The 26,690-nt window shown below is 43.0% G+C and overlaps 1 protein-coding gene across 22 annotated transcripts in view; it reads left to right on the forward strand.

The window, feature by feature from the left end:
* MPDZ (multiple PDZ domain crumbs cell polarity complex component) overlaps positions 1-26,690 on the forward strand; it is a 111,836-nt gene that overhangs the window by 67,731 nt on the left and 17,415 nt on the right. For 9 of the 22 annotated variants that reach the window (XM_053372125.1, XM_053372126.1, XM_053372132.1 and 6 more), the window contains 13 exons: positions 1,814-1,915; positions 3,987-4,058; positions 5,724-5,886; positions 6,476-6,672; positions 8,987-9,078; positions 9,326-9,416; positions 10,529-10,609; positions 12,072-12,164; positions 12,274-12,348; positions 13,900-14,086; positions 20,726-20,871; positions 22,217-22,300; positions 22,454-22,647. In XM_053372125.1, coding sequence (XP_053228100.1) covers positions 1,814-1,915; positions 3,987-4,058; positions 5,724-5,886; positions 6,476-6,672; positions 8,987-9,078; positions 9,326-9,416; positions 10,529-10,609; positions 12,072-12,164; positions 12,274-12,348; positions 13,900-14,086; positions 20,726-20,871; positions 22,217-22,300; positions 22,454-22,647 — 1,577 coding nt within the window. The remainder of the gene's footprint in view (positions 1-1,813; positions 1,916-3,986; positions 4,059-5,723; positions 5,887-6,475; positions 6,673-8,986; positions 9,079-9,325; positions 9,417-10,528; positions 10,610-12,071; positions 12,165-12,273; positions 12,349-13,899; positions 14,087-20,725; positions 20,872-22,216; positions 22,301-22,453; positions 22,648-26,690) is intronic. The other 13 variants (XM_053372136.1, XM_053372141.1, XM_053372144.1 and 10 more) reach the window with 4 other exon arrangements.

Below are 26,690 nucleotides of genomic sequence, written 5' to 3' on the forward strand. Positions count from 1 at the left end.
TCAGCAAGACTTGATTAAAACTAGTCAGTAAGACTTGATTTAAATCATTATTTTTTTTACAGAAAGACTCACTCTAGCTGGTATCATCTTAATATTTACAACCAGATGAAGGTTTCATTTTTGGAATAATATATTTTCAGAGCAGTTTTTACAGTTACGTATATCAGAAATTACTGATTTGGTTTTACTATTAGAAATATGTAGACAGATAATTATGAAATTATTGTGAGGTTTGATAAGTTAACTGTTTATATTTGGACAACTTCTGTGCTGTGCTTTATTGGAAGGAGAAAAACAATCATTTCCTTCATAACAATTTAAACAATTTATTTAACTAAAACAATAACGTTATAGAATATGTATCCATGTTTGTTAACTGATGTGGTTAAACTTTTTTATAAAAAACCACACAAAACCTTAGACTGAGTTTTAGCACGCATGAAAAACTTTTTTAAAATCCTTATTTCCTGATGAATAGCCTTTAGACTATAATGTAACTTAAATAGAAAACTATATTTAGAAAGGTTTTTCCTTTAAAGGCATTTTATTTTAAAAAATCTGATTTAAATAAAAAAAATCATATATATATATATATATATATATATATATATATATATATATATATATATATAAAATCATTGATTTTTATTCACCCTGCATAGGACAACCTCTATAGCGGTACTAATCATGGTTATGTAAGACCACAGCTTCCAACCTACTTCCAGCTATGGCTGAAAACTGTGGTTTGGCAGTAACCATGAGGTCCTCCTCTTAATCCCTTATCCATCAGGCAGCTTTGTGCCAGGCATATGTTTATATTGTTTTCAAGCTACCTTTGCTGGATCACAGCTAGTGCTGTGGTTGCGCTAAGAGGCAACTCGCCCCCCCCCCCTGCACTAATATAAATTATGGATGTGTGCACCTGCTTTTCTAATTTGGACTTGCAATGATAATGAAGGGATATTTGGAACAATCTTGGTGGAGTCCTGTTCCTTTTTGAGATGCTTAAAACCATGGAGAGGTCTCATGCATAAAGGGTGGTACAAACATGGATGCAGGTGCAACACTCAACATGCTTATTTATCAGTGATTCTCAGCTGGAATGTGTGAGTTGTCATTGAAACGCATTGTGTCTGAAATGCTTTGCAATCACTCTGTGGTATTTGATCCATGGCCACCATTTTCACACATGGATTTGATCAGGGGTCAGCAAACTATTTTGGGGAGGGTGCTAGTTCACTGTCCCCCAGACCTAGTGGCTGCGGACTGCAGAGGGGGCTTCTCTCTCCCCACCTCCCACAGCCCCTCCCCTCCCCCTGCCTACCTCCGCCGCTGCTCTGCCTGTGGTTGGGAGCCGGTGGTGGTGACCGTGCTTCTCCTTTTCGGGCCAGCTTTCCTGGGTGCCAGGCACAATGCCAGCAAGTGCACCAAGCTCCAGCCCATGGGGAGAGGCTGGCAGGCGGGTGGCGAGGCTTCCTATCAAAGCCCAGCCCCCTTCCTCCGCAGGGTGGGGAGAAGCCAGGAAGAGGGAGGGAGGAGACGCCACCACGGTGAGGGAGGGAGGGGAAAAACCACCCAAAAAATGGTGCCCGAAAAAATTGAAAAAAAATGGCAATCGCGCCGATCCAAGTGGTGGTTGCAGAACCATTTGCGGGCCGGATCCAGAGGGCAATTGGGCCAGATCCGGCCCACGGGATTTTTAGTTTGCTGACCCTTTGGATTTGATGTTGGCCAATGGATGGTCATGTTTGTGTGGAAGTGCCCTAATGTATTTGCCTTTTGGTTAGCAAGCCCCTTTCTGTTTTTCTCGTAGAACCTCCCTATGTCTTACCTGCAGTACAACCCTTTCAGTAAGCCTCCTGCCTTCAGCAGCACTAACCCTTTTGTTGAGCCTCTGCAGTTCAACACTAACAAGGTTGGATGATGCATGGATGTTTGTGATGGACTCAGTGAAAATTTATGTGTTCCTCTCTTTCTCTGCTCCTTCTCCTCTCCCTCACTTGATATTTTTTGAACAAACATCAATAAGCCAGTGACTTACTGGAGGAAAAGCATTCTCCTTATCAGAGATAGGTCCACCACACTCACCCAAAAAGCTTTCACTTGACCACTGAACCAGCTGGTCCACAACCATAGTAAGACAGAGAGGCAGCCTGTTGCTTGGGGAAAGACTAGAGGCTGCAACTGTGTCATGCTTTGTATTTAACAGATAAACTGCTCACTAAAGCTACAGATTTTCATTGTAAAATATTACATGAATCGGTGTGGGTTAGGATTTTAAAACACACACACACGTATACACTGATGAGGCAAAATTGATTGGCAGTATGACCGCATTCCCAAATCTTTTTGAGAATATTAACAGAAATAGTTTGGCTCTTCTTCTCCCCCACCCTGCCCCCAGTGAATTTGGAATATTAAGGAATGGTGTGGAGAATACAGAACACAAATAGCTAAGGTTGCAGTTCTGTAATCGCTTACCTGGGAGCCAGCTGTACTGATATCAGTGGGACATAGTCATGTGTCAGTGTGTAAATGAATTGTGTCTAGAGGCATTCTTGTATCACTGGTTGCATTGCCGCCGCCAGAACCTAGTCACAGGACAATTCTGTGATCAGTCCTGACAAAGTCAATAGCAGCTCCCCACTGCTGTCTGCAACGGAATTCAGGCTACAGATCTAACTAACATTGATGCCTCAGTTGGTAGAGAATGAGACTCTTAATCTCAGGATTGTGGGTTCAAGCCCCATGCTGGGCAAAATATTCCTGTATTCCTGTCTTGCAGGGAGTTGGACTAGATGATCATTGTGGTCCCTTCCAACTCTACAATTCTACAATTCTACCTTAGGTTCCCATCCCAGATACTTTATGCTATCTGTTATTTGTTGCCATGAAAATGGGTGTGTGTGTGTCGTGAAGCTTAGTGGTGGAACATGTGCTTTAGATGCAAGAAGTTCCTCTGCCTAGTCTCTGGCTTCTTAGGCTGAGCTGGGGGGGGGGGACGACCTTCTGAAATCCTGGGCAGCTGCTGTCAGTCAGTGTACTGAGCTAGACACCAGTGGTTTCATTCACTATAAGGCACCTTCCTGTGTCTCCAAGGTGCCACATAACTGCTTAAATGCAAGCGTTCTGTCTCTACTTGGTGATATAGGTAAGGGCTATAGAAGTAAACTTACTTTTCTTTTAATAAGCTAATAGCTTAGGTCAGAGGTCAGCAAACTTTTTCATCAGGGGGCTGGTCCACTGTCCCTCAGACCTTGTGGGGGGCCGGACTATAAATTTTTTTAGGGGGGGGAATGAGCAAATTTCTATGTCCCACAAATAACCCAGAGATGCATTCTAAATAAAAGGACACATTCTACTCATTTAAAAACACACTAATTTCTGGACCTTCTGCGGGCCAGATTTAGAAGGCGATTGAGCCAGATCTGGCCCCCAGGCCTTACTTTGCCTACCCATGGCTTAGATTCTCAAAACAAACAAAAGGCAAGGGGTTCTCTGCTGTTCTCTCCAGTACTGCTGTTCTGTGAGTAGAAGCCACTTTTGCTCACAGAACAGGACTTAAACTTCCTTTCCTCTCCTCCCTCCTGCAGCCCCTGAGCCACCTTCAAAAGCTAGTTGGGGGTTCCCCTTGAGCAGATTTTGGAGGGGCTGCTATGGCATTTCACTTCATGTACATCTGCATGCAAAAGTGAATTGATGCATAAATGTTTGTTCTCAGGTTGCAGAATTGTCTTTGTCAATTTTCTCCCAAGAAGGATTTTTTTGCTCCAAGGCTTGTGCAAATACATATTGGATAGGGCCTATGACTGGTAATGATAAACCATGTTAGGCCCTTTAAGAAATGTAGAGTCATTCTGATGTGATAAAAAAAAATAAAGTTTATATAAAACCCATTCCCTATGTAAGAATACTTGTACAGTACAAAAAGTAGCATTCTTCCAAGGATACTGTAATAAACAGCCTGCTGTTTTCTGTTACCATAGGATATGCAGAATCCAATTAGATTTACCACCAGTTGCTCCCCATGTAATCCCTTTGCTCCTACACCATTTAAGGTTTGTTTTAATTCACGGTTACTCTCCTAATTTGTAGTTAACTATCGTAGTCAGTGTATGTACTGCACTCCTTGTGTGCTGTCTGTCCTCAACCCCCCATTTTGCCCCCTTGATCATTTCAAAAGACCACGTGCTTCTTCCAAGCGTACCTGCTTCTTTCAGAGTGATGCTGCTCTCTCTGTACTTACTGTCTCCCAAATTCGTTGTCTGAAACCCACAGGATACTACGGCGAAGGATTCGGGAGTTGCCACATTTGTATTTATTTCTGCATCTTTTATAGTAGCGATGGGGGGGGGTGTCTGTGGTTCTCCAGAAGTTGTCAGGCTGCAATTCCCATCAGCCCCCAGGCAGCTTGGTCGACCGTCAGGTATCATTGCAGGAATTCCAGCAATACCTGGAGAACCAACTCTTCATAATTAAGGTCACCGTTGTTCTTATTAAGAGCTCCCTGTTCAGATCCCCGAAGACAATCATTATGCTCCCATTCACGCTTATAGGGTCTCTTCCTATGTTACCTTAGTGAAACCATTTGCCACAGTTAGGCCCCATACCTCTGCATACAAGAGGGCTAAGATGTTGATGTTGTGTGTGTAAATTGTTGATGATATGTAGCTTACAGCTAGGAAGCCAAATAACTCTTTTAGGTGATCAATAGCTTCTTTAAAAAGACTAAACAATGTCCAGACTCTTTACAGTCGTACCTTGGTTCTGGAACATCTTGCGATGCGAACATTTTGGCTCCCGAACGCCGCAAACCTGGAAGTGAGTGTTCCAGTTTGTGAACATTTTTTGGAAGCCAAATGTCTTCCTCAGCTTCCGCAGCTTCCAATTGAGTGCAGGAAGCTCCTGCAGCCAATCGGAAGTCGCGCCTTGGTTTTCGGTTGTGTTCGGAAACATTCAGCCGCACAAAATCTGAAGCTGTGTGTATATAGTTATTATATATGAACACGCTAAGTATTGAAATAAAGTTAAATTCACACACACACACAGTTGTTTCCAGAGTGTCCCTTTGGCGAATGGAAGCTCCCAAAGGAGAGGTGAGGAGACAATGCCCACAATCTCTCATGCAGGTTCCCAAACCAACTTCTGCTGTGTTCTGGAGAGGTCCGCCAACTCTCTGTGGCTTGTTTCAAGAGGGCTTCAGGGACACAGAAGTAGGCATGTACAGTGAGCAGAGTTCTGTACATGGGAACTTTGGATCCAAACTAGTATTGCTAAAGCTTCGTGTGAGTTTCTCTTCTCCCCCTCCCCACCGTTTGAATAAAGGCACTTTTCTATATGAATCCTCAAAACAGCACATCTTTCCACTTTTCTTTGGGAATCAGTAAAATTATCTCCCTTCCTTCCTTCCTTATATGATACTGTTTTTGGTTTTGGAAATACACTTTCACGTCTATGTAAGTCCTTGGTATGTAGGCCACCCAGCACATAAACCTTCACTGAATTTGGCTTTTAGTAACTGTCCTGCTTTGCTTTAAGTGCATTTGAACCTTCATTTACCATGCTGGTTTTTTCCCCCATCTGCGATTGCCTTTCCGTTCTATTATTGCACAGTATTTTAACTTCAAAGGCCCAGCCCTTTCTTTGTCATCACTTCATGCATTTTCTTTACCCAGTGCCAGTCTGCACGTTCCCAGCCACTGTATTTTCCTTACTCTCCACAGGCATCTAGCCAGTCAGATTCAGAGCCAGAAAAGACTTCGTCTTGTAACCTGCTTCTGCCGCCTCCTTCACTGTCTCCAGGAATGAGCAGTGAAATTTTGCAGCGTTCCAGCAACCAATACCTGGAAGAGCTGGATAAGGAAGATGAGTTCGGATACAGCTGGAGTAAGTTTGCTTCTTGAGAGAACCTTTCACAATTGTTTACATCTTCATATACTAAGTGAAGGTCATCTTCCTTTTTTTTTAATCTTGCATGAATAACTTGTGGAAACAACATTATTTTTTGCTATGTACATTTTGTTGTATGAATTCAGATTCTGTCTTTTGCATAATGGACAAGCATATTAAGCTCTATTCTCTGGTTGTCCTTTCCATTATAGTCCAAGTGAGATAATTGCTGCTATTAGAAAACATCTTAAAAACACAAATATGTGTGGGAGTTGTGTGTGTGTGTGTGTTTGTTTGTTTGTGTGTGTGAGTGTGTACACACACAGAGAGAGGCAGACTGTATAGAGCAGTGAGGGAGAGATTTTCTACTCTTCCATTCTGATAAATTGAAGTGCCTGGAGGCATTTTCTTCTAGTTAGAGAATTTTATTGGAAAAGAACCATAGATTCCTGTTTGAATTGTTTCAGTCTGTGTGAGATTATGGGTTTATGACAACGACTGCTGAATTTCCAAAGTTTGTGTTATTTTTAAGTTTTCGGAGATAAATTCTTCCCTTGCCACCCAATTTCTCTCTCCTTATGACTAGGAAAGATCAGTCAGCGGTATGGGCATCTGTCTGGAGATCTGCACATGATAGAGTTGGAGAAAGGGAAGACTGGCTTAGGACTCAGCCTAGCTGGGAACAAAGACCGGTCCAAGATGAGCGTTTTTGTAGTGGGAATTGATCCAAATGGAGCAGCTGGAAAAGATGGCAGACTGCAGATTGCAGACGAGTTACTGGAAGTAAGTGTCTAGTAATTATACTTAAAATGAAACATGCTGACTCTAAGGACGGGGGGTGGGGACATTCGATTATTGGTGCAAAATGCAGCCTTTAATTAACAGCACATTCTTTTAATCAGTATTGCCTTTCTTTACAATCATACTGGCTTCCCGTTATAAATTTTATGTTTGTGGTCAGGATTGTTTTCCAACTATACTAGTACTGAAGAAGTAAATAGATGCTGTGAAACAGGAGAAGTAAGTACCTTTGCTATGGTTTTGAGAGAAAGAAACCATGATTTAATGAAACAGCAAGACTGCGGTCCTGTTAATTGGGAGTAAGCCTCTTTGAGCTCAATGGGATTTATATATAGGGTTGTACTGCTAATATGTTGTCATTCATCCTGAAGCTTTTCCCATAGGTTTTTAGTTATGTCTGGTTGTCTGACGTCTCACTCCATTTCTCCTTTCATGGTCTCCAAAGTTATACCAGGACTAATGTCACAGAAGTAGCCAACATCATCTCAGATTTCATAGTCTCAGATGAAGGAAGATACACAATTCATTTTATCATTCATTGGACTACTCTTTGGGTTGATAGAAGAAAATGGAAGCTTTTGAAGTATTCAGTACTCAGCACTAGGTCCTATAGGAGGTTTAGTGCTGGATGTTAGAATATAACAGGATTAGAATAGAAAAAGAGGTGGACTAAGATATAGTACATTTAATCTAGAGTTTATCCAGCCCACATTTTGTTTCCATCAGTGGCCAGTCTGATTACTCTTATAGCTCACAAACAGGGTATCAACATGGAAGCTACCCCCTCTACAATTTGTCTGCTACCAGTACTGTATATTCAGAGGTATAGTGAGCACGAGACTTTATTTAGCTACCTTGGCTAATGCTGATAGAGCTAGCCTCCACAATTCTGTTTAACTCTTATTTAAAAACTAGGTAGGCCAATGGTTATCACACGTATTGTAGTAAATAAATATTGCAGGTTAACTATGTAGGTATGGGTGTGTTTATTTATGAAATATAATTTTTTTAAAGCAAAAGATTTATGCATATCTCTTTCTGCCCCATAAATTAGGAGACACACCCCAGCCAGATAGCTCATGACAGTAGTTGAAAGGCACAACAAAAAAATAACATCTAAAATAAAGTAAATAAAAAGATTAAAAATAACTGGTAGGAAAACAAGTGTTCAGGAGCCAGCAGTGTCATTCAGTTTGTACAACAAAACTGCAGTGAAATTGTACTATTTTAACTATATATATTTTAACTATATATAAAAATGTCGGGGGCGGGGGAGTGGGGCACAGTCCATGGGCAACAACTGAAAAGGCCTCATCCTGTGTATCCAACAGCTATTGTTTGGACAGAAGCGATACATGGAGCAGCAGCACTCCAATACACATCAGTGGATTTTTCAGAAGACATTCTTTTAAATATCACAGTACCAAGCCATTTAGGGCTCTCAGGGTAATCATCACCAATGCTTAGAATTGGGCTCAGAAATGGTCTAGGAGCTTGAACAAATAGGGGGTCACATATTCTAAACAATGGGCGCTAGTCAGTATAGACAGGCAGGAGCATGTCATAACCAACTGAAGCTTCCAAATATTCTTCAAAGGTAGCCCCATGTAGAGTATGTTGCACTAAACTTCAGTGTGACCAAGGCATGTGTGAACATGGTCACATCTCCCTTTTCCAGGAACAGGTGTGATTGGTGCACTTGTAAAAGCTGTGCAAAAGTGTTTCTGGCCTCATATAGAGGATTTAAGCACACTCTTTAGACACAGTATGCAATAGCAGAACAATCCCATGTATGTTTAATCAGAAGCAAATCCTTACTCTGTTCAATGGGGACTTCAGTGCACTCCAGGGACTGCATAAAATACCTTTTATTTTCATTTCCATGCTCGTTTACAAAATGACCTGGTTGGAGTGGGCTGATTTACCTTTACTTGCTTGTATAAACCTGCTGTCTTCATGCCTTTTCTTTCCATTTGACAAACAGTGAGTCACGAGGTGATCAATGACTAGTGGAAATTGATAATGATGTTCCCAAAGTCAGCCAGCCCACTGCAACCTAATGAAGGACGATTTCAGCCAGTCGAGAGCCAAATACAAACCAGCAGCTGTTTTATACATTAAAAAAAGGAGATAACAATTGCAGTATAGAGATACAGGATTAGTGCATTGCAACCAAAATGGTTGAATAGCAGTTTTAATAACAATAGTGACAAAGAAATCAAGTTTGCTTTTGTCTGTGGAACAAAGCTGGTATTCATAATTAAAGTAAGTATCCATCCCATTCTGATTTATCTAGATAAATGGACAAGTTCTCTATGGAAAGACTCATCAGAATGCATCTTCAATAATAAAATGTGCACCTTCTAAAGTAAAAATCATATTTATCAGGTAAGCAACCTCTAATGTTTGTATCTATTTTTAACATTTTGTAATATCTAAATGCATATTCAACAGTATCTTTCCCCATATAATTCAACTTTTGAAGCATTGCTAAAAGCTTCCCTGAATGATATATATGCTTTTCAGGATTTACCACTATTGTGGGTATGTCCTTCAAAAAGCAAAAAGCAAATGCTTTAGGTGTCGAAAGTATTGTAGAGTTCGATTTGAAAACTTTCTGCTCCATATATTATAGAAACAAAGATGCTGTCCAACAGATGGCCGTTTGTCCTGGGAAATCAACAGAGACTTCACCTTCCTCTTCTGGGCTACTTCAGTATGAAGAGGTACAATTTGTATTTCATATTTATTTTCATGTGATAGAATTAATAATGGTAGGGATGGGGAAAAGGGGATACTCTTCAGTATGTTGTAAATAGCTTCTAAACAAGAGGGATCAAGGTAGATTTTAGCAAGACTTGTTTTAACAGAGGTACTTTAATATAAATCTGAAATTGGGGGTGGGGAGGGAAGTTTGCGTTAAACAAAATGTTGCACAGTGCACAGAGCACTGCTGCTTCCAGAATATCCTGCTCCATTGCCCCTCCCACCCTGGCTTTTCATTTTGTCCCTAGTAGCCAGTTAAGAGCTTGTTGAACAATGAACATGCCCAGTGGCTTCTTCCCCCCTCCCCCAAATACCTTATATCCTATGTGGACAGTGACATTTTGGCTCCATAAGGGCTGGCACACAGAGAAATGAGATTGCCATTAGTACAGGTGACCCCCAATTTGCGTGGGGATTGCGTTCTGGGTCATCGTGTGCAACGGCGAAGCACACATAAACCCGTTCTGCCCTGCCCCTTTCCCCTGCCACGTCCAGCTTGCCGCAATGCACGTGCGCATGAAGGGATGCGGGTGGCGCTGTGGTCTAAACCACTGAGCCTCTTGGGCTTGCCAGTCAGAAGGTTGGCATTTCAAATCCCCGCAACAGAGTGAGCTCCCGTTGCTCTGTCCCAGCTCCTGCCAAGCTAGCAGTTCAAAAGCACGCCAGTGCCAATAGATAAATAGGTACCACTGCAGCGGGAAGGTAAACGGTGATTCCATGTGCTTTGGTTTCCATCACGGTGTTCTGTTGTGTCAGAAGCAGTTTAGTCCTGCTGGCCACATGACCTGGAAAGCGGTCTGTGGACAAACGCTGGCTCCCTTGGCCTGAAAACGAGATGAGCTTCGCAACCCCATAGTCGCCTTTGACTGGACTTAACAGTCCGGGGGTCCTTTACCTTACCTTTACCTTTTTTTACGTGTGCATGGTCACATGTCAATTGGATGTGCGTAAATTGGTCGTTGCCGGGATGTCATTAGATGTATTGGTTCTGTGACCTCTATAACGAACATGGCATGTTATGTTTTTCTGTATTGAAAAATTTTGATACAATATTTTTCTTTCTTTCTTTCAGGGTGAAGTGAATGATCCAAGCTCTATTTTTCCTATAGATTTGAGTTTATATAAGAATATTAAAAATGTGGAATTGCCTAAAGTGAGTAGATGCTGATGCAAATGGCCCCAAACAGAATTCTGTCTGTAATTTCTTTAGTCTGAAGGGGAAGGGACCATTTCCTACTCTGAATGAACAAATTTCTCTAATGGTCTCAGTTTTCAATCTTACAATCAACACTCAGTTTCATTCTCAAGATTCGCATGTTTTCCCATTTTATATTGGATCGCATGGGGTTATCTGTGTCGTCATTATGCTGGTGCATAGTCTTAGACTTCCCAAAATCCAGCAATGTGTTTGGCTTCATTCAAAACATAACTAAACCATGAAAATGAGTTGTAGCAGGCCTCGGGCTCACACTCTCACTCTCCCTTTCATCGGTCCTCTGGTGTGGAGGAATTTGGATTTTTTTTACTTTAATTTTAGATTAACCACATATTGCTTTATTGTCTAGATTTAGAAAAACTGTGGGAAATGGTAAATAGGATTTGTTAAAACAACCTAGCTTCAGCCCCTTTTTTCAACTAACTATAATTAAGATTAACCACAGTTTAGTGTGTGGAACTCAGTGCTCAAGGCCAGTTCTTGTAATACTAAACACTCTTTTTTTGTTTTGTACAAATGGGGCCTTTCTCTATACCTGTACTTATCTGCAGTGAATATATTTTTAACTGAATTGCTTTATGAAGTGCATACTCTTATGCTAAGCATGGATTTACCTGGGAACATTATTCTCTCTCTCTCTCTCTCTCTCTCTCTCTCTTTCTCTCTCTCTCTGTGTGTGTGTGTGTGTGTGTTTGTTGTGAACTGCGGGTATAAAGTGGTATACAAATGTGTGTGTGTTTTAAAAAGGAACAAATACAGTCATACCTTTTGTTACATTCGGTTCAGGTTACGTTCTTTCAGGATACGTCCCGCGGCTTACTTACGGTTACTTCCAGGTTTCGCTGCTCGCGCATGCGCATATGCTCAAAATGATGTCACACGCATGTGCAGAAGCGGCAAATTGCAGATGCGCAGATGCAGGTTGCATTCTGCTCATGTTGCAAACGGGGCTCTGGAACGGATCCCATTTGCAACCAGAGGTACCACTGTAATCAAACAAATTACAAGCATACAAAAAAATCCCTATTTATTCAAGAGCAACAAATGTCTAAACCATATAGATGCACATGGTCTCTCTGAATATGTTCCATAATTCTGTCCTTTCTGCATTAATCTCTGCTTTAATGCCACCACCAGTCAGTCTCTCTGTCTCACTTTTTTAATGTGTTTTTTCTGAAATAAGTATTTAATATGCACCTTGCAACATTTAAACTGCCAGGGACGGTGCCACAAGTTTCAGAGGAGCGAACTTGTTTTGATCAATGCATTCGAGTGGTGCAGATCGTTTGGGCCATCTTTTAAAGAAATTAACAAAGATAGCACTCCTCAAGCATTCATACTTAAGACAGCTTTGATTGACATTCATCTATACCTCTGGGTGTCTCTTTGTATTTCTTAGGATCAAGGAGGCATAGGTATTGCCATTGGTGAAGAAGACACATTTAACGGTGTGGTTATTCAGAGCTTAACAGAGCATGGTGCAGCAGGAAAGGTAAGGCTGTTAAATTGTGACCCATTCAGAGAAGAAGGTAATAAGTGTATAGATGGGAAAACCTTCTGCCCCCCCCCATCCCATCCCAGTGTTGTTATTTTTATTTCAGGATGGCCGAATTAAAGTTGGAGATCAGATTCTGGCAGTGGACGATGAAGTTGTTGTGGGGTATCCTATCGAAAAGGTACTTGAGCAATTCCTTACAGCATGTGACTTACTGACGCCTGTTCTATACAACCATTTAAGGGCATAAAAATACAGATACCAGGATTCTGTTTAGGCATTTAGTCAGGGTGCTACGGGACCAGGGATGCTCTGTCTGTTTCAGGAGGGTTGCTAAATCTTTTGTCTTTCTTCTCATTCTTTCCTGTCACACTTCTGAACCCAAAATAGCACTTTATGTTGGCTTTTTTGGGAAGCTGAAGTGGCTTGTGGGGCATATTATTTAGCTGTGAGGATATTTAAATGTTTTTAATCCTGTTTTGTTGTTTGCTGCCCTGGGGTCCTTTGTTAGGAAGGGCAGAGTAATATATATACCGTATTTTTCGCTCCATAGGACACACTTTCCCCCTTTTAAAAACTAAGGGGGAAAGCCTATGCATTCTATGGAGCGAATGCAGGGGGAGGCAGGCAGGAAAAGCCCCCAAGAGCTGCACACAAGCATTGCACGGCTCTTGCGGGCTTTTCCCCAGGAGGGAGAAGGGACTTACGTGGCCAGTCAGTCTCTTCTCCCTCCTCGTAGAAAAGCCCTCAGGAGCCGCGCGCTCCTTAAAGGGTGTGTGGCTCCTGTGGGCTTTTGCAGGAGGTGGGGGAATTGCCATAGCCGCGCACAGCCTCTCCAGCTGGGAGAGGCTATGCAAGGCTAAAGAGGAAGCCAAGGCAGCGAGTGGGATGGATCGCACTCGCCGCCTTGGCTTCTTTAGCCACGCTTCTTTAGCCTCACTGGAGAGGTTTAGCTCCCAGCTGGAGAGGTTGCGTGGCTATGGCAGAAGCCAAGACAGCCAGCGGGATGGATCCCACTTGCTGTCTTGGCTTCTTTGCTCTTTGGGGCTGGGGAAGAAACCCGGGCTTCCCCCAGGCTTCCCCGAGCAGCCTGTCCACTGCTCTTTGGGGGTGGGGGGGAATAATTCCCCCCCCCCTTGATTTCTCCCTCTAAAAACTAGGTGCGTCTTGTGGTCCGGTGCGTCCTATAGAGCGAAAAATACGGTATATATAATTAATAAATGGAGCACTGATGGTTGCATGTGTATTTAGCCTATTAACTGCAGTTCTTGTGATCAGCTCTTTGGAGGGGAAGGGCAGAGCAGGGATTCCAGCTCCCTTTTTAAAGCAGCTGAATTTATTATTTATTAAATTTCTACACTGCCTTTCACCTGAGGATCACAGGGCATTTTAAAATATAAAAAACCCCTCAAGTTATGTGTTGAAAGAAGCGGTGTCTACCATGACTTTAATAAAATATATGGGGGGATGCAGCACCCCACATAATCAGTTAGAAGATGTGGCACATGCACCATTTGGATGGCAATGCCCATTGACTTTGGGGGCCCCTGGCCCCCTCAGATTTGGGGGGTAGCCAACAGGACCTCAGTCCCCGGGACTTGACTCCTATGCATGCTTTTGGAAATCTGTTACAATATGCCTTCTATACGATTTTCTGTACTCTAGAATGATAAAAAATCATGTATCTATATTGGCTTGTTACATGGAAGTTTGCTCTTTTTTACTGTTCAAGTTTATCAGTTTGCTGAAGACATCAAAGCCCACTGTGAAACTCACAATCAATTCAGTTGAAGAGGAGAGTCAGACAGCTGCTCAGCCACAAACACCGATTTACAGTGCTACTTCGGGTGAGAGAACTAATATCCAACAATCAGCCGTTGTTTCACCTTCTGAATCACCAGAACCAGAGTCGGTTAAAAGTAAGAATCTTCTAGTTACCCGAAGTCTTGGAAAAGAATTCAGTGACATTCATTCGTAGAACTAAGCCATTGTCTGTTTTAGCCATGGTTTTGTTCACCAAACCACGAGACAAATGTGCAGAGAAGACTAGAAATCACAGCTTATTTATTTCTCCCAAGCTTGGTTTGTTTTCAAGCTGCTGTTTCCTTGGGCCTCTTTCCCTTAGTGAGTGTCTAGGGTGGGATGGCCAAATAAAGGATGTCTAAGCAAAGCTATTACATTTAGATAAAATAACAAACCATTGTTAAAACAAGCTATGGTTCATAAGCTCAGGAACAAGGCTTTCTGCATGGAGGCTTGTCAGAAACCATCTTTACTTTTATGCAGCAGGCAAAAACTTGCCTTTTTACCCAGGCTTTGGGGCCTTAATATGAATTACTCTAAGTACTCCATTAGTGTGGCAGATACTGTAAGACCTGTCTTTTGTCTGTATAAATGTGTTTTTTTAATTGGCTTTGTTGTAATTGATTTTAATGTTTATATATTGCTGTAAGTCGCTTTGTGACATTATTATTATTAGGGAACCTGCATACCTGTGATTTTGCCTAGCAAGCTGTGATGGGATGATGAGCTGCTTGTGCGTGAAATTCCTAGTCCCTCAGAGTTTGGCTCAGTCCACAAACCTCTGTCTGTAACGGAGCTCCTTAAGCATGGCTCCGTCAGTCGCTGGTAGAATCCGACAGTGGGCGTTTACGGAATTTCTTCCAGCATAAAAGCTCCTTAACGGAAACGCGCCTTCTGGACTCTCGGCGCGACAGTTTCCGGCGAGGAGTGGGTGTCCCTATAGGAGGTCCTGAAACCTCCCCACTGTTTTCGCTGGAAATGTCTCTGAGCCATCCCTCCGCCTCACTTTCCCTTGGAGCTCCTTCTCTCCCCCTGCTGGTTCCCTCCTCAGCTGATAAGTCTCTCCCAACCTCTGTGAGCCCTTTCACCTCCTGTTCTTCCGATGGCAGTTCCCTGACATCCACCCCCCCTCCAGGGCCCCCTTCACCCCCTCCCCTCCCCTCCTCTGCGGGCGGCGAGGGAGCAAAACCCCTGAAAGAACCTCCCTCATCTTCCGAAGTCTCGAACATTTCCCTCCACCGGTTGCTGTTTCTGGTTTCTAAGTACTCCTCCTCATCGGAGTCTATTCCTTCTTCCAACTCCGATTCCGTGAATTCTTCCACTTCCTCCTCCTCGTCGGTGGTGCCAAAGTACTCCCTCCGGAACCTCGCTACTGACTGAGGTTTCCTGGGGAACCTTTGATGGAACGTTTCGATCAAGATCTCGTCATTGACCTCCTCTGCCGTCACCCAGGCGTTTTCCGACTCCGGTTCCCCTTCCCACGCTACCAAATACTCCACCTGATTACCCTTCCACCTGGAGTCGATGATTTCCGCCACATGGTTGCTGCTTTCCCTCTCTTCTAAGACTGGTCCCCGTGTGGAAACCCCTTCACCTTCCCCCCTATACGGTGACAGTAATGACCTGTGGAATACTGGGTGCAGTTTCATGTGGTTCGGTAACCGGAGTCTGAAAGCCACTGGGTTGACCTGTTGAATGACCTCAAATGGTCCCAATCTTTTGGGTCTCAATTTCTTGCAACCCCCCTTGAACGGCAACCCTTGGGTTGACAGCCACACCTGACTCCCCACCATTATGGTTTCACCTTCCCTTCTGCTCTTGTCTGCCTGCCTCTTATATTCTTCTTTGGCCCTTTCTAAGTTGAGTTGGAGTTGACGATGGATCGCTTCCATTTCTTCTACAAAATGTTCGGCGGCCGGGACGCTCCATCTCTCCCCTCCTCCCCCTGGAAATGCCCTGGGGTGGAACCCATAATTAGCCAAAAAGGGGCTCATCCCGGTGGACACATTCTCCGCATTATTGTAGGCAAATTCCGCTAGCGCCAACTTTTCGACCCAATCATTCTCTCTGTCATTGACATAACACCTCAGGTATTGTTGGAGGATACCGTTTGCTCTCTCCGCTTGCCCGTTGGTTTCAGGGTGCCTGGCAGTCGAAAAATTGACCTCTACGTGCAGTAAGCTCATGAGCTTCCTCCAGAACCTGGACGTGAATTGTTTGCCTCTGTCTGAGACCACCCTCAAGGGGGCGCCATGCAGCCTAAAAATATGTTCTACAAACAATTTCGCTGTCTCTTCCGCCGTGACTACATGTGAGCAAGCTACAAAGTGGCACATCTTAGTTAACAGGTCTACTACGACCAGGATGGCGGTTTTCCCCTTGGATTTCGGCAGATCAGTCATAAAATCTATCGATACCGCCTCCCACGGTCGTTCTGGTGTGGGTAACGGTTCTAATAACCCCGCCGGCCCCCGCCTTTCTCCTTTGGCTCGCTGGCATTGGTCACACCCTCTTACATACTCCCGTACATCTTCCCTCACCTTGGGCCACCAAAATTCCCTGGTAACCAACCACATGGTCTTGTGTTGCCCAAAATGCCCCGCTGTGGGGCTGTCGTGCAGCTGTTTGAGTACTCTCCCTCTCAATTCCCCTTCGGGTATATATAGTGCCCCTTTGTAATACAATGCCCCGTTTCTTTCTTCAAAACCTCTGGGGTTTTCTCCCTCTCTCCTTAGACATCTGAGCTTATTCTGGGCGTATTCATCATTCTCCGTTCCCTCTACCAGTTCCCTTTGCCCCACCAATGCCGCCCCACACACCCAGCGGTCCTCTGGGATGATATGTCTCTCTTCGGGTGCTCCCTCCCCCTCCAAATATTCAGGTTTGCATGAGAGAGCGTCCACCCTGACGTTTTCTGGACCTGGCACATAGCAAATTTCAAAATGGAATTTGGAGAACTCCTGGGCCCACCTCACTTGTCGTTGGTTGAGCACTCGTGCCGTTCTCCAATACTCTAAATTCTTGTGGTCCGTGCACACTTGCACCTTATGCTGTGCGCCAATTAGTAAGTGTCTCCATCTCCAGAACGCTTCGTGAATGGCGAGTAGTTCTCGGTCATATACCGTGTAGTTCCTCTCGGATTTGTTAAGCTTACGCGAGAAGAAGGCACACGGTCTCCACGCCAACTTACTCTTCCCCGGCTGAAGAAGCACCGCCCCCACCGCCCGGTCTGATGCATCAGTTTCCACCCTCATTGTTTTTTGTAAATCCACATGCAGGAGCTGTTCTTCCAAAGCGAATGCCTTTTTCAATTCCTCAAATGCTTGCTCCGCCTCCGCCGTCCAAACAAATTTCTTCTTGCTACTGAGACAGTCCGTAATGGGAGCCGTTAAGTGGGCAAAGTTCTTGATGAACTTACGATAAAAGTTCCCAAACCCTAAGAATCTTTGCACATCCTTTTTCGTTTTCGGTGTCTTCCATTCCAGCACCGCCTGGACCTTGCCTGGATCCATGGCTAATCCCTTGTCTGACAAGCGGTACCCCAGGAATTCCACCTCCTTGGTGTGAAACTGACACTTCTCCAATTTCACCCACAGCTGGTTTGCTTGCAGTTGGCTCAACACTTCCCTGACATCCTTTACATGCTGCTCCTCATTCTCTGAATATACTAACACGTCATCTAGGAAGGCCACGCAATTCTTGTAGAGCAGAGGTCCCAGGACGTGGTTCATGAACGATTGAAAACATGCTGAGCCTGCTTGTAATCCGAAGGGCATAACGAGATATTCAAAAGCCCCCAAAGGGGTGAACATGGTGGTTTTCCATTCATCCCCCTTCCTTATCCGTATCAGGTTGTATGCCCCCCTCAGGTCCAGTTTAGTAAAAATCTTTCCCTTCCTCACCCTGGTCAAAATGTCATCAATTCTGGGCATGGGGAAAGCCACTGGTTCCAACACTGCATTTAGGGCCCGGTAGTCCACTACAAGTCTCGGTTTATCCGTGTGTTTTTTGTCCACAAAAAACACTGGGCTGCCCCCCACCGCTCTGGACTCTCTGATGAAACCTCGCTTCAGGTTTTTATCAATAAACTCCCTTAACTCCTGCATTTCCCTGTCTGACATGGCGTACAGCTTGCCCAATGGGAGCTGGACCCCAGGGACTAGATTGATTTGGCAGTCAAAGGCTCTATGCGGTGGTAGTTTGTCTGCTTCCCTTTCGCTGAAGACATTGCTCAGGTCAGCGTATTGTTTGGGCACCTTCCCTTTGTCCGTTACTTCCGTCCCTGCTAGAAAGGCTTTTGCCCCTTCTGGAGCCTTCCCCTCCTTGCAGTGTTCCAGGCAATGTGCTGACCCAAAGGAGACCACTCTCTGATGCCAGCCCACTAGCGGATCATGCAACGCTAGCCAGCTCATTCCCAAAATAATGGGAGCCCCTCCCAAGGTGGCCACATTGAACGCTATTCTTTCGGTGTGCCTGGCCACCCTCATTACCACTGGGATGGTCTGTAGGCTAACTTCTCCTCCCAACAGCTCCCTCCCATCGATCGTGGTCACCTGCAGGGGGTTACTTAAAGGGATTGTCTGTATCTGGTGTTCAGCTGCAAACTCCTTACTCATAAAATTACAGGAGCTGCCTGAGTCCAATAGCGCCTTTATCTTTAGTGGGTGTCCGTTTGGCAGCTCTAGCAACACCTCTATCACTAGGGCTGGTCTTGGAGGTTCCGGCGTGGGCACTTTTACTGCTCCTTGGCCTGGCTGCTGTGCCCTGATGGTGTCAGCCAGGCATTGGCTTTTACTTGCTCCTGGACTTCCTCCTCCTTTTCCCCAACAGCTCCCGCCATCCCTTGCCATTCCTTTCTTTGCGGGCAGACTCTGGCAAAGTGACCTGGCTGCTGGCAGAGATAACATTTCTTGGCGCTCTTCCCCTCCTTCTTCCGCCCTTCACTGGGATTTGAAACTGCGCGCGCGCACGCTGTTCCAATTTCCATCGGCTCTCCTGGCGGGAAAGTTGGCTCCGGAATCTCTGGAATGCGGAAATCCCTCCAACGCTCCCCTTTCCCTTCCCGCTTCTCCAAGGCTCTCGCCTCCTGGCGCGCTCCAATGGTCAGCGCTGATTTGGTCAGCTGGTCCATAGACTCTGCCCTGGGCGCCCGGGAAAGTTCGTCTTTCACCGCCGAAGAAAGCCCCTCTTCGAAAAGCATTTGAATGGGTTCCGCCGATAGATCCCACCCCAATTTATGTATCAACATGGTAAACTCAGTCCAGTACTCACGGACAGATCGGCTCCCCTGTTTACAAGCCATCAACTGTCTGCGCACCACTCCCTGCTCAATGTCGCTGGAAAACATCAGGTCCATGGCGCGAAAAAACTTCCTCGTGTCCTTCAGGACGTCATTATTCCCTGCCATCAGGGGTCTAACCCAGTCTCTCGCCCCCCCTTCGAGATGGCCAACCACAAACGCCACTCGCGATTCCTCGTCGGGAAAGTCGTCAAACTGCAGATTGAGAGCATCTCTGTCCTAAAGGCTTGATAGTTCCTGGGATCCCGCCCAAACTTCTGCACCAATCCTGGCATCTTTCTAGCCAGCGGGGAGCCTTTTGCCTTTTCTGCATCCTGCGCCCTCCTCTCCTCGAGCCTCGCCGTTTGCAGCGCTAGCTGGACCTCCAACACCTGGTACCTTTCTTCCAGGCTTGGACCCGCTCCAGCTCCTCCCGCTTCTCCGGTTCCGGCTGGGTTGCTCATGATGCCTCTCTGCACAAGCTGCCTTCAGGGACTGTCGGATTGCTGTGATGGGATGATGAGCTGCTTGTGCGTGAAATTCCTAGTCCCTCAGAGTTTGGCTCAGTCCACAAACCTCTGTCTGTAACGGAGCTCCTTAAGCATGGCTCCGTCAGTCGCTGGTAGAATCCGACAGTGGGCGTTTACGGAATTTCTTCCAGCATAAAAGCTCCTTAACGGAAACGCGCCTTCTGGACTCTCGGCGCGACAGTTTCCGGTGGCATTTCCCTGACACAAGCCAAAGGCACTTAAAAATTATTAGTTTTCTTCCAAGTAGGGAAGTTTACTTATCATCAGCTGGATGTAACTCTGTGATTTTAGTGCCCTTCACTTCACCAGTTTATGGCATGAGTCCAAGCTGGTTGAATGAGCAGGCACGACTAGATCACTGCAGAAATCCAATTTAAGTAGTCTATTAAGGAATAGGAAAATAAGAGAAAAATCATAGGTTGCATTTTTTAAAACTAAACAAAAGCATACTCTAGCTGATCCTTGGCCAAAGCAGTTGAATAAAGTAATTAAAGACCCTACAAACAAAATATGATGTGCCCTCAGCCAAAGTGGGAGTGGCAGACATCCCACATGGAAAAAGTTGAAAACAACATCTAAAACCATCCCATTTTATAGTTTTTTCAACATTGATGCATCCAGCCAAATGTGTGTGTGAGCAGAGATGGTTCCTCTCTGATAAGTTGTAAACATAACTTTGTATTTCTGAGAGATTTCAGACTTTGCAGGAGAGAAAGAAGCATGCAAGAATTCAGGTGGCATCTCTGTTTCTTGGGGCTAGAGCTCATCACAGGGTTTTTTTATCTGCATTGAGGCAAACCAAATATGTGGGTATTTGTTGGGGGCGGGAGAATGGACAACAAAAGCCTTCTTCACCTTAATGAATAAAAGGATAAAGTCCATAGTGGACAAGGATTTTTAAGGAGGAGAGCAGCTATAGCTATAACTAGTTGATTTTCTGTTTCTAGACACAAGCAGGTCTTCAACTCCAGCCACATTGATATCTGACCCAGCTACATGCCCAATCATCCCGGGTTGTGAAACGACAATCGATATCTCCAAAGGACGCACCGGTCTTGGCTTGAGCATAGTAGGAGGAGCCGATACTTTGCTGGTTTGTAACAAATGCCTTTCATAACCCCAAGCTAAAGTTCCTAAGAAGGAAAATGCTACTTTCCTTGACATACCATACTTTTCTGTGTACAAGACTAGGGTTTTGTCTATAAAAATCATATTAAAAATTGGGGCTCATCTTATACACAGATAGTGAAAAGGGGGGACGTAGGATTGGTTGCTGCTGAGAGCCAGAGATTGTTAGTGTGTTATTGGAAATCTGGTGGTTGAGTGAATTTCGGCCACCTCCCCCCAAAAAAGCTCTACAAGTATGGGCAATCCTCCCCAAAAGAGTTCTACAACTCTGGGCAATCTCCCCCTCTCCCATTTTCTTAATTTGGAGTCCCCAAAAATAGGGGGTGTCTTATAAAAGGGGGCGTTATACACGGAAAAATACGGTATATAATGCGACTCAAATAAATGGATGGAAACAATTGATCTCTAAATTGGGGAATAAAAATTATGTCCATAATTGCCCTAGGCAGGGGTGTCCCCCCCCCCAATTCTGTTTGTTTGTTTGATTGTGTGTGTGTGTTTAGCATCCCTACAAGTGATACAAAGTTTTTAAACGTATTTGTTGCCACTTGCCACATAAAATACATTTTAAATAATGGGTTTAATCCTTATTATGTTTTATAAGCATTTTAACATTTTTTCTGAAGTGTGAAATGTTGCTGTTCTAATCTGTAGTGCTCCCGAAGAAGGGTGCTTTGAAGAAGGGTGTTATATAAAAGCAGTCTTTATTTCCGTGCACCGTTGAAATTCCACTCACTCTCTTACACACAAACATTGGTCCTTTCCCTCTTTTCGTTTTTCTTGACCACACACTTTCATCAGGACAGCAAATGAAAACTTCTTTAAATACAATTTTTACTTTTGTACCGGAATTTATTCTAGGCACCACTATTCATGTGTATTACTTTGTGTGTGTGTGTGCATTTTCAATTTTACAAATACTAACAAAAAAAGACCCCCCCAAAAAAAGACAGAATACAAACAATGTATCCCTTTGAACCCCCCCCCCCCCTTTTGTGGTTCCTTTTGTTATTATTTTCCTTCTGCATCTTCTCATTAATTCCAATTATTATAAAACCTTAATGAGTCCATAATTCAATTTTTTTACTACAAGATTTCTGTCAAACCTCCTAAAGTGTGTAGTTCTTTACAATAATTTTTCAGATACATTACATACTTTCTCCCATTCCTTAGTAAAATTTGATTCATCTGTATTCTTTTGAGGTCTCCACAAAACCCCCTTTTATTCTTTTCTTAGGCTCAAAATAGTTGAACTGAATGACGAACGAAAAGGTCTAGCAAGTTTTATATTTTGCTTTTTAAATCCACAGGGCGCAATTATTATCCATGAGGTTTATGAAGAAGGAGCAGCGTCCAAAGATGGAAGGCTCTGGGCTGGTGATCAGATCTTGGAGGTATTACATTGTGCAATGTACAAGCCATCCTTACATTGCATACTTCTGAAAGTGGGAGTGGGAGTGGGGGCGGGGGGGGGGGAGGAGAAAGCCAGGAGTGGACTAGAGGGGGGGCTATATGCTTCTGACATCTGCCATACAATTGAATCCCAGGTGAACGGAATCGACCTAAGGAACGCAACGCACGACGAGGCCATAAACGTTCTCAGACAGACACCTCAGAAAGTCCGCCTCACTGTCTACAGGGACGAAGCACAGTATAAGGAAGAAGACATGTATGATGTGCTCAGTATAGAGCTACAGAAGAAGCCAGGCAAAGGCCTTGGATTAAGTATTGTTGGGAAGAGGTGGGTACATGAGGAGAGCTTCTGGAAGTCTGTTTGGTCTTTGTGTGCAGTGCCAGATTTACGTATAAGCTAAACAAGCTATAGCTTAGGGCCCCACTCTCTTGGGGTCCCCAAAATAATTTAAAGGGAAAAAAACCTGGATGTACATTTCCAAAATATAAGATAAAAAACAAATAAAGTAAAACCTACATACAGCAAAAGTGTTTTGTGTTGTGTAGGCTCCTATTTGTTATGTGCAAATGGCTTTAGATACCTATTAGGTCCATAAATTACCATATAGCATATATTCAACAAAAAAACAGCGACAAATTGTTGTTGACAAAGGAGAGCAGGACATATAAAGAGCCCCATTACCTTCAGTAGCTTAGGGCCTCATCAAACCTAAATCCGGCCCTGTTTGTGTGCAAGCTAATACAGAGACAACATTGCTAAGAGAAGGTAAAATAAGAACCGCCTCCCTTAGCGTTTGAACCTAACACTAAGGGAGGCAATTCTTATTTCACCTTCTTTCACTAATGTTGTTAGTGAGTGCAGCATTGACCTGGGAGATATAGTCTTTCTTTCTTTCTTTCTTTCTTTCTTTCTTTCTTTTTGGAAATGTGAAATACCTTTATTTATTCTTTGGAAATGCATTATATTAAGGTTTATAGAGAAAAATACAAAGCTTAATATCTCCCCCCCCCTGCTTTTTTCAAACAAACCAAGATCTAGATACAATAAAAACACAAAGAGGTGAGGGGAGAAATAGAGAAAGAAAAAGAAATAATTAGAAAGAGTAGAAAATAGGTTAAAAGAGAAAGATAGAAAAATAAGATTCAGAAAATAAAGAACTTCTGATTCTTCATCTGTCCGCTATATAAATGCAATATTCACTTTGTCTAATCCAATATAAGACTCAACGGAGATATAGTTTCAACACACCCCTCACCTCTTGCTTAGCCATGCTGCAAGTCAGATTCACTTCCTCTTTTGTACAACTAAAATAAGAGCTTTCTACCCTTACTGCTTAGGGGTGAGGAAATGTTGTCCCCTTTGGGACTGCATGTGCTATTAAGTCTCTAAGCTTCCTTGTTCGACTAGATAGCAATTTTGCTCAGAAAAGGGCAAGACAAAGAAGATCCTTTTCTTCAGCAACCCCCGAGACTGAAGAAGCTATTGATGGAGGCATTTTAAAATTACTCCTAAGTCTCTTAACACAAATGTAACCACCGGAACATAATATTTTTACATGCACCAATCTGGAAAGAAGAAAAACAGCTGCCTTGGCAAAGCGCTTTTAGGCAGCCTCCCACTCCCTGGCTCATACGCACACACATAATTTTATTTGCATGCGCACACACATAATTTTATTTGCCCTTCCTCTATTCAAACCATCGGTTCAAACCATCTTCAATAATCCCACTGCAAAAACCTCCAAACAACTCCCTGGCCCTAGAGTCTGTTAAGCAGCTTCAGCTTTTGTAGTTGGAGTCAGTCAGAGCCATACCCTCCTGCCCAGGTTGGAAAAGGCCTCCAAGGCAGGGAACAGGTCTTCCAGGACTCACAGCCAAGATAGTTCTTGTTTGAGCCACCAGTTACAACAATAAGGACTTCAAAGCACAGCATCACCTGATGTTATTGTGACATCAGATGATTGACAGGTATAAAAACCCTTTCTACCTGTCAGACTTGGCCTGCCAGGGAATCTGGCCCACTAGTCCCCTCTGCTGACATACACAAACCATTCTTACTAAATTCAGCATGTTGTTATTCTTAGTTTCCACACTTTATGACTGCAGAAATAAATTCATATTTGGCAATTGTGTCTATGGCATTGTTACCTTGGTCTCCCTTATTCACCAGGACACCATATTCTGCTGTAAGATCTGCATATGAGAATCCATCCTGTTAGGTTGTATGCGTATATGAGAAAGTGCTGAAATCTCAAGTTACCCACCAAAATACTTGTTTGATCATTGCTTTTAAAAGCTCATTCTTAACCAGGTAACTATGTAATGAATACATTCATAAGTTCATAGTAAACCACCTTGGAAATGTCTTCTTGAAGGGCAATATATAATGTTTTAAATAAAGAAACAGAACAAAATATACTTCCATTATTTTGTTTGCAGGAATGACACTGGAGTGTTTGTGTCAGACATTGTCTTTTTTTTATAATAATTTTTATTAAGGATTTTACATTACAAAAAACAAAAAGAAAAAACAACAAAAAAGAAAAAATATCCAACAAAAATTGTTAAAAACAATCAATCTTTCCATCTCCTTATTTTTCATTTACTTGTTTCTAGGACCTCCTCATACCACCCTTTTTTTTGTATTCCAAGTTCAAGTTATTAGTTCAACAATTTCTTGCCCTCTTTTTGCTACCCAGATCTCATTCTTAAATTATTACACTCTTAGATTTTTACTTATATAAACCCATTTTTTCATATTCTTTTAGCCCATCACAGCTAGAAACCACTTAGTTCCAATCCAACATTATTCTAAAATTCCTTAATTTTACAATATCTCTGTAAATAATCTTTAAATTTCTTCCAATCTTCCTCCACTGACTCTTCTCCCTGGTCTCGAATCCTGCCGGTCATTTCCGCCAATTCCATATAGTCCATCACCTTCATCTGCCATTCTTCCAAAGTGGGTAAATCTTGTGTCTTCCAATATTTTGCAATAAGTATTCTTGCTGCTGTTGTGGCGTACATAAAAAAAGTTCTATCCTTCTTTAACACCGATTGGTCAACTATGCCCAGGAGAAAGGCCTCTGGTTTCTTCAGTAGGGTATATTTAAATACCTTTTTCAATTCATTATATATCATCTCCCAGAAAGCCTTAATCCTTGGGCACGTCCACCAAAGGTGAAAAAATGTGCCTTCATTTTCCTTACATTTCCAACATTTATTATCGGGCAAGTGATAGATTTTTGCAAGCTTGACTGGGGTCATGTACCACCTGTAAATCATTTTCATAATATTCTCTCTTAGGGCATTACATGCCGTGAATTTCATACTTTCTTGGTACTTTTCCCAGTCTGCAAACATGATATTATGTCCAACATCTTGTGCCCATTTTATCACAGCAGATTTAACCGTTTCATCCTGAGTATTCCATTTCAACAGCAAGTTACACATTCTTGACAAATTCTTTGTTTTAGGTTCTAACAATTCTGTTTCTAATTTTGATTTTTACACCTGGAAGCCAATTTTCTTATCCAAATTGTATGCCTCCATTATCTGATAGTAATGGAGCCAATCTCACACTTTATTCTTTAATTTCTCAAAACTCTGCAATTTAAGTCTATCTCCATCTTGTTCTAAAATTTCCCAATATTTCGGCCATTTAGCCTCCATATTGAGCTTTTTCTGAGCTTTCGCTTCCATCGGTGACAGCCACCTTGGGGTTTTATTTCCCAATAAATCCTTGTATCTTATCCAAACATTAAACAATGCTTTCCTAACAATATGGTTTTTAAATGCTTTATGCGCTTTAATCTTATCATACCACAAGTATGCATGCCATCCAAATACATTGTTAAAACCTTCCAAATCCAAAATGTCTGTGTTTTCAAGAAGTAGCCAGTCCTTAAGCCAGCAGAAAGCTGCTGATTCATAATAAAGTTTAAAGTCTGGCAAGGCAAACCCACCTCTTTCCTTTGCATCTGTTAATATTTTAAATTTTATTCTAGGCTTCTTGCCCTGCCAGACAAATCTTGAAATAGCTCTCTGCCACTTCTTGAAACAATCCATCTTGTCCACAATTTGCAATGTCTGAAAAAAACAGCATTCTAGGCAATACATTCATTTTTATAGCAGCAATACGTTCCAACAAAGAAAGTTTCAAATTTGACCATATTTCTAGATCCTTTTTCACTTCACCCCAGCATTTTTCATAGTTATCTTTAAATAAATTCCCATTTTTTGCTGTCAAATTGATCCCCAAGTATTTAACTTTCTTAACCACCGTTAAACCTGTTATATTCTGAAACCTCTCTCTCTCAGTTTGTGTTAAATTTTTCTCTAAAACCTTGTTTTTAAATTTGTTTAGTTTAA

This window comes from Podarcis raffonei, chromosome 17 (genome assembly GCF_027172205.1).
Source record: "Podarcis raffonei isolate rPodRaf1 chromosome 17, rPodRaf1.pri, whole genome shotgun sequence".
Classification (NCBI taxonomy): Eukaryota; Metazoa; Chordata; class Lepidosauria; order Squamata; family Lacertidae; genus Podarcis; species Podarcis raffonei.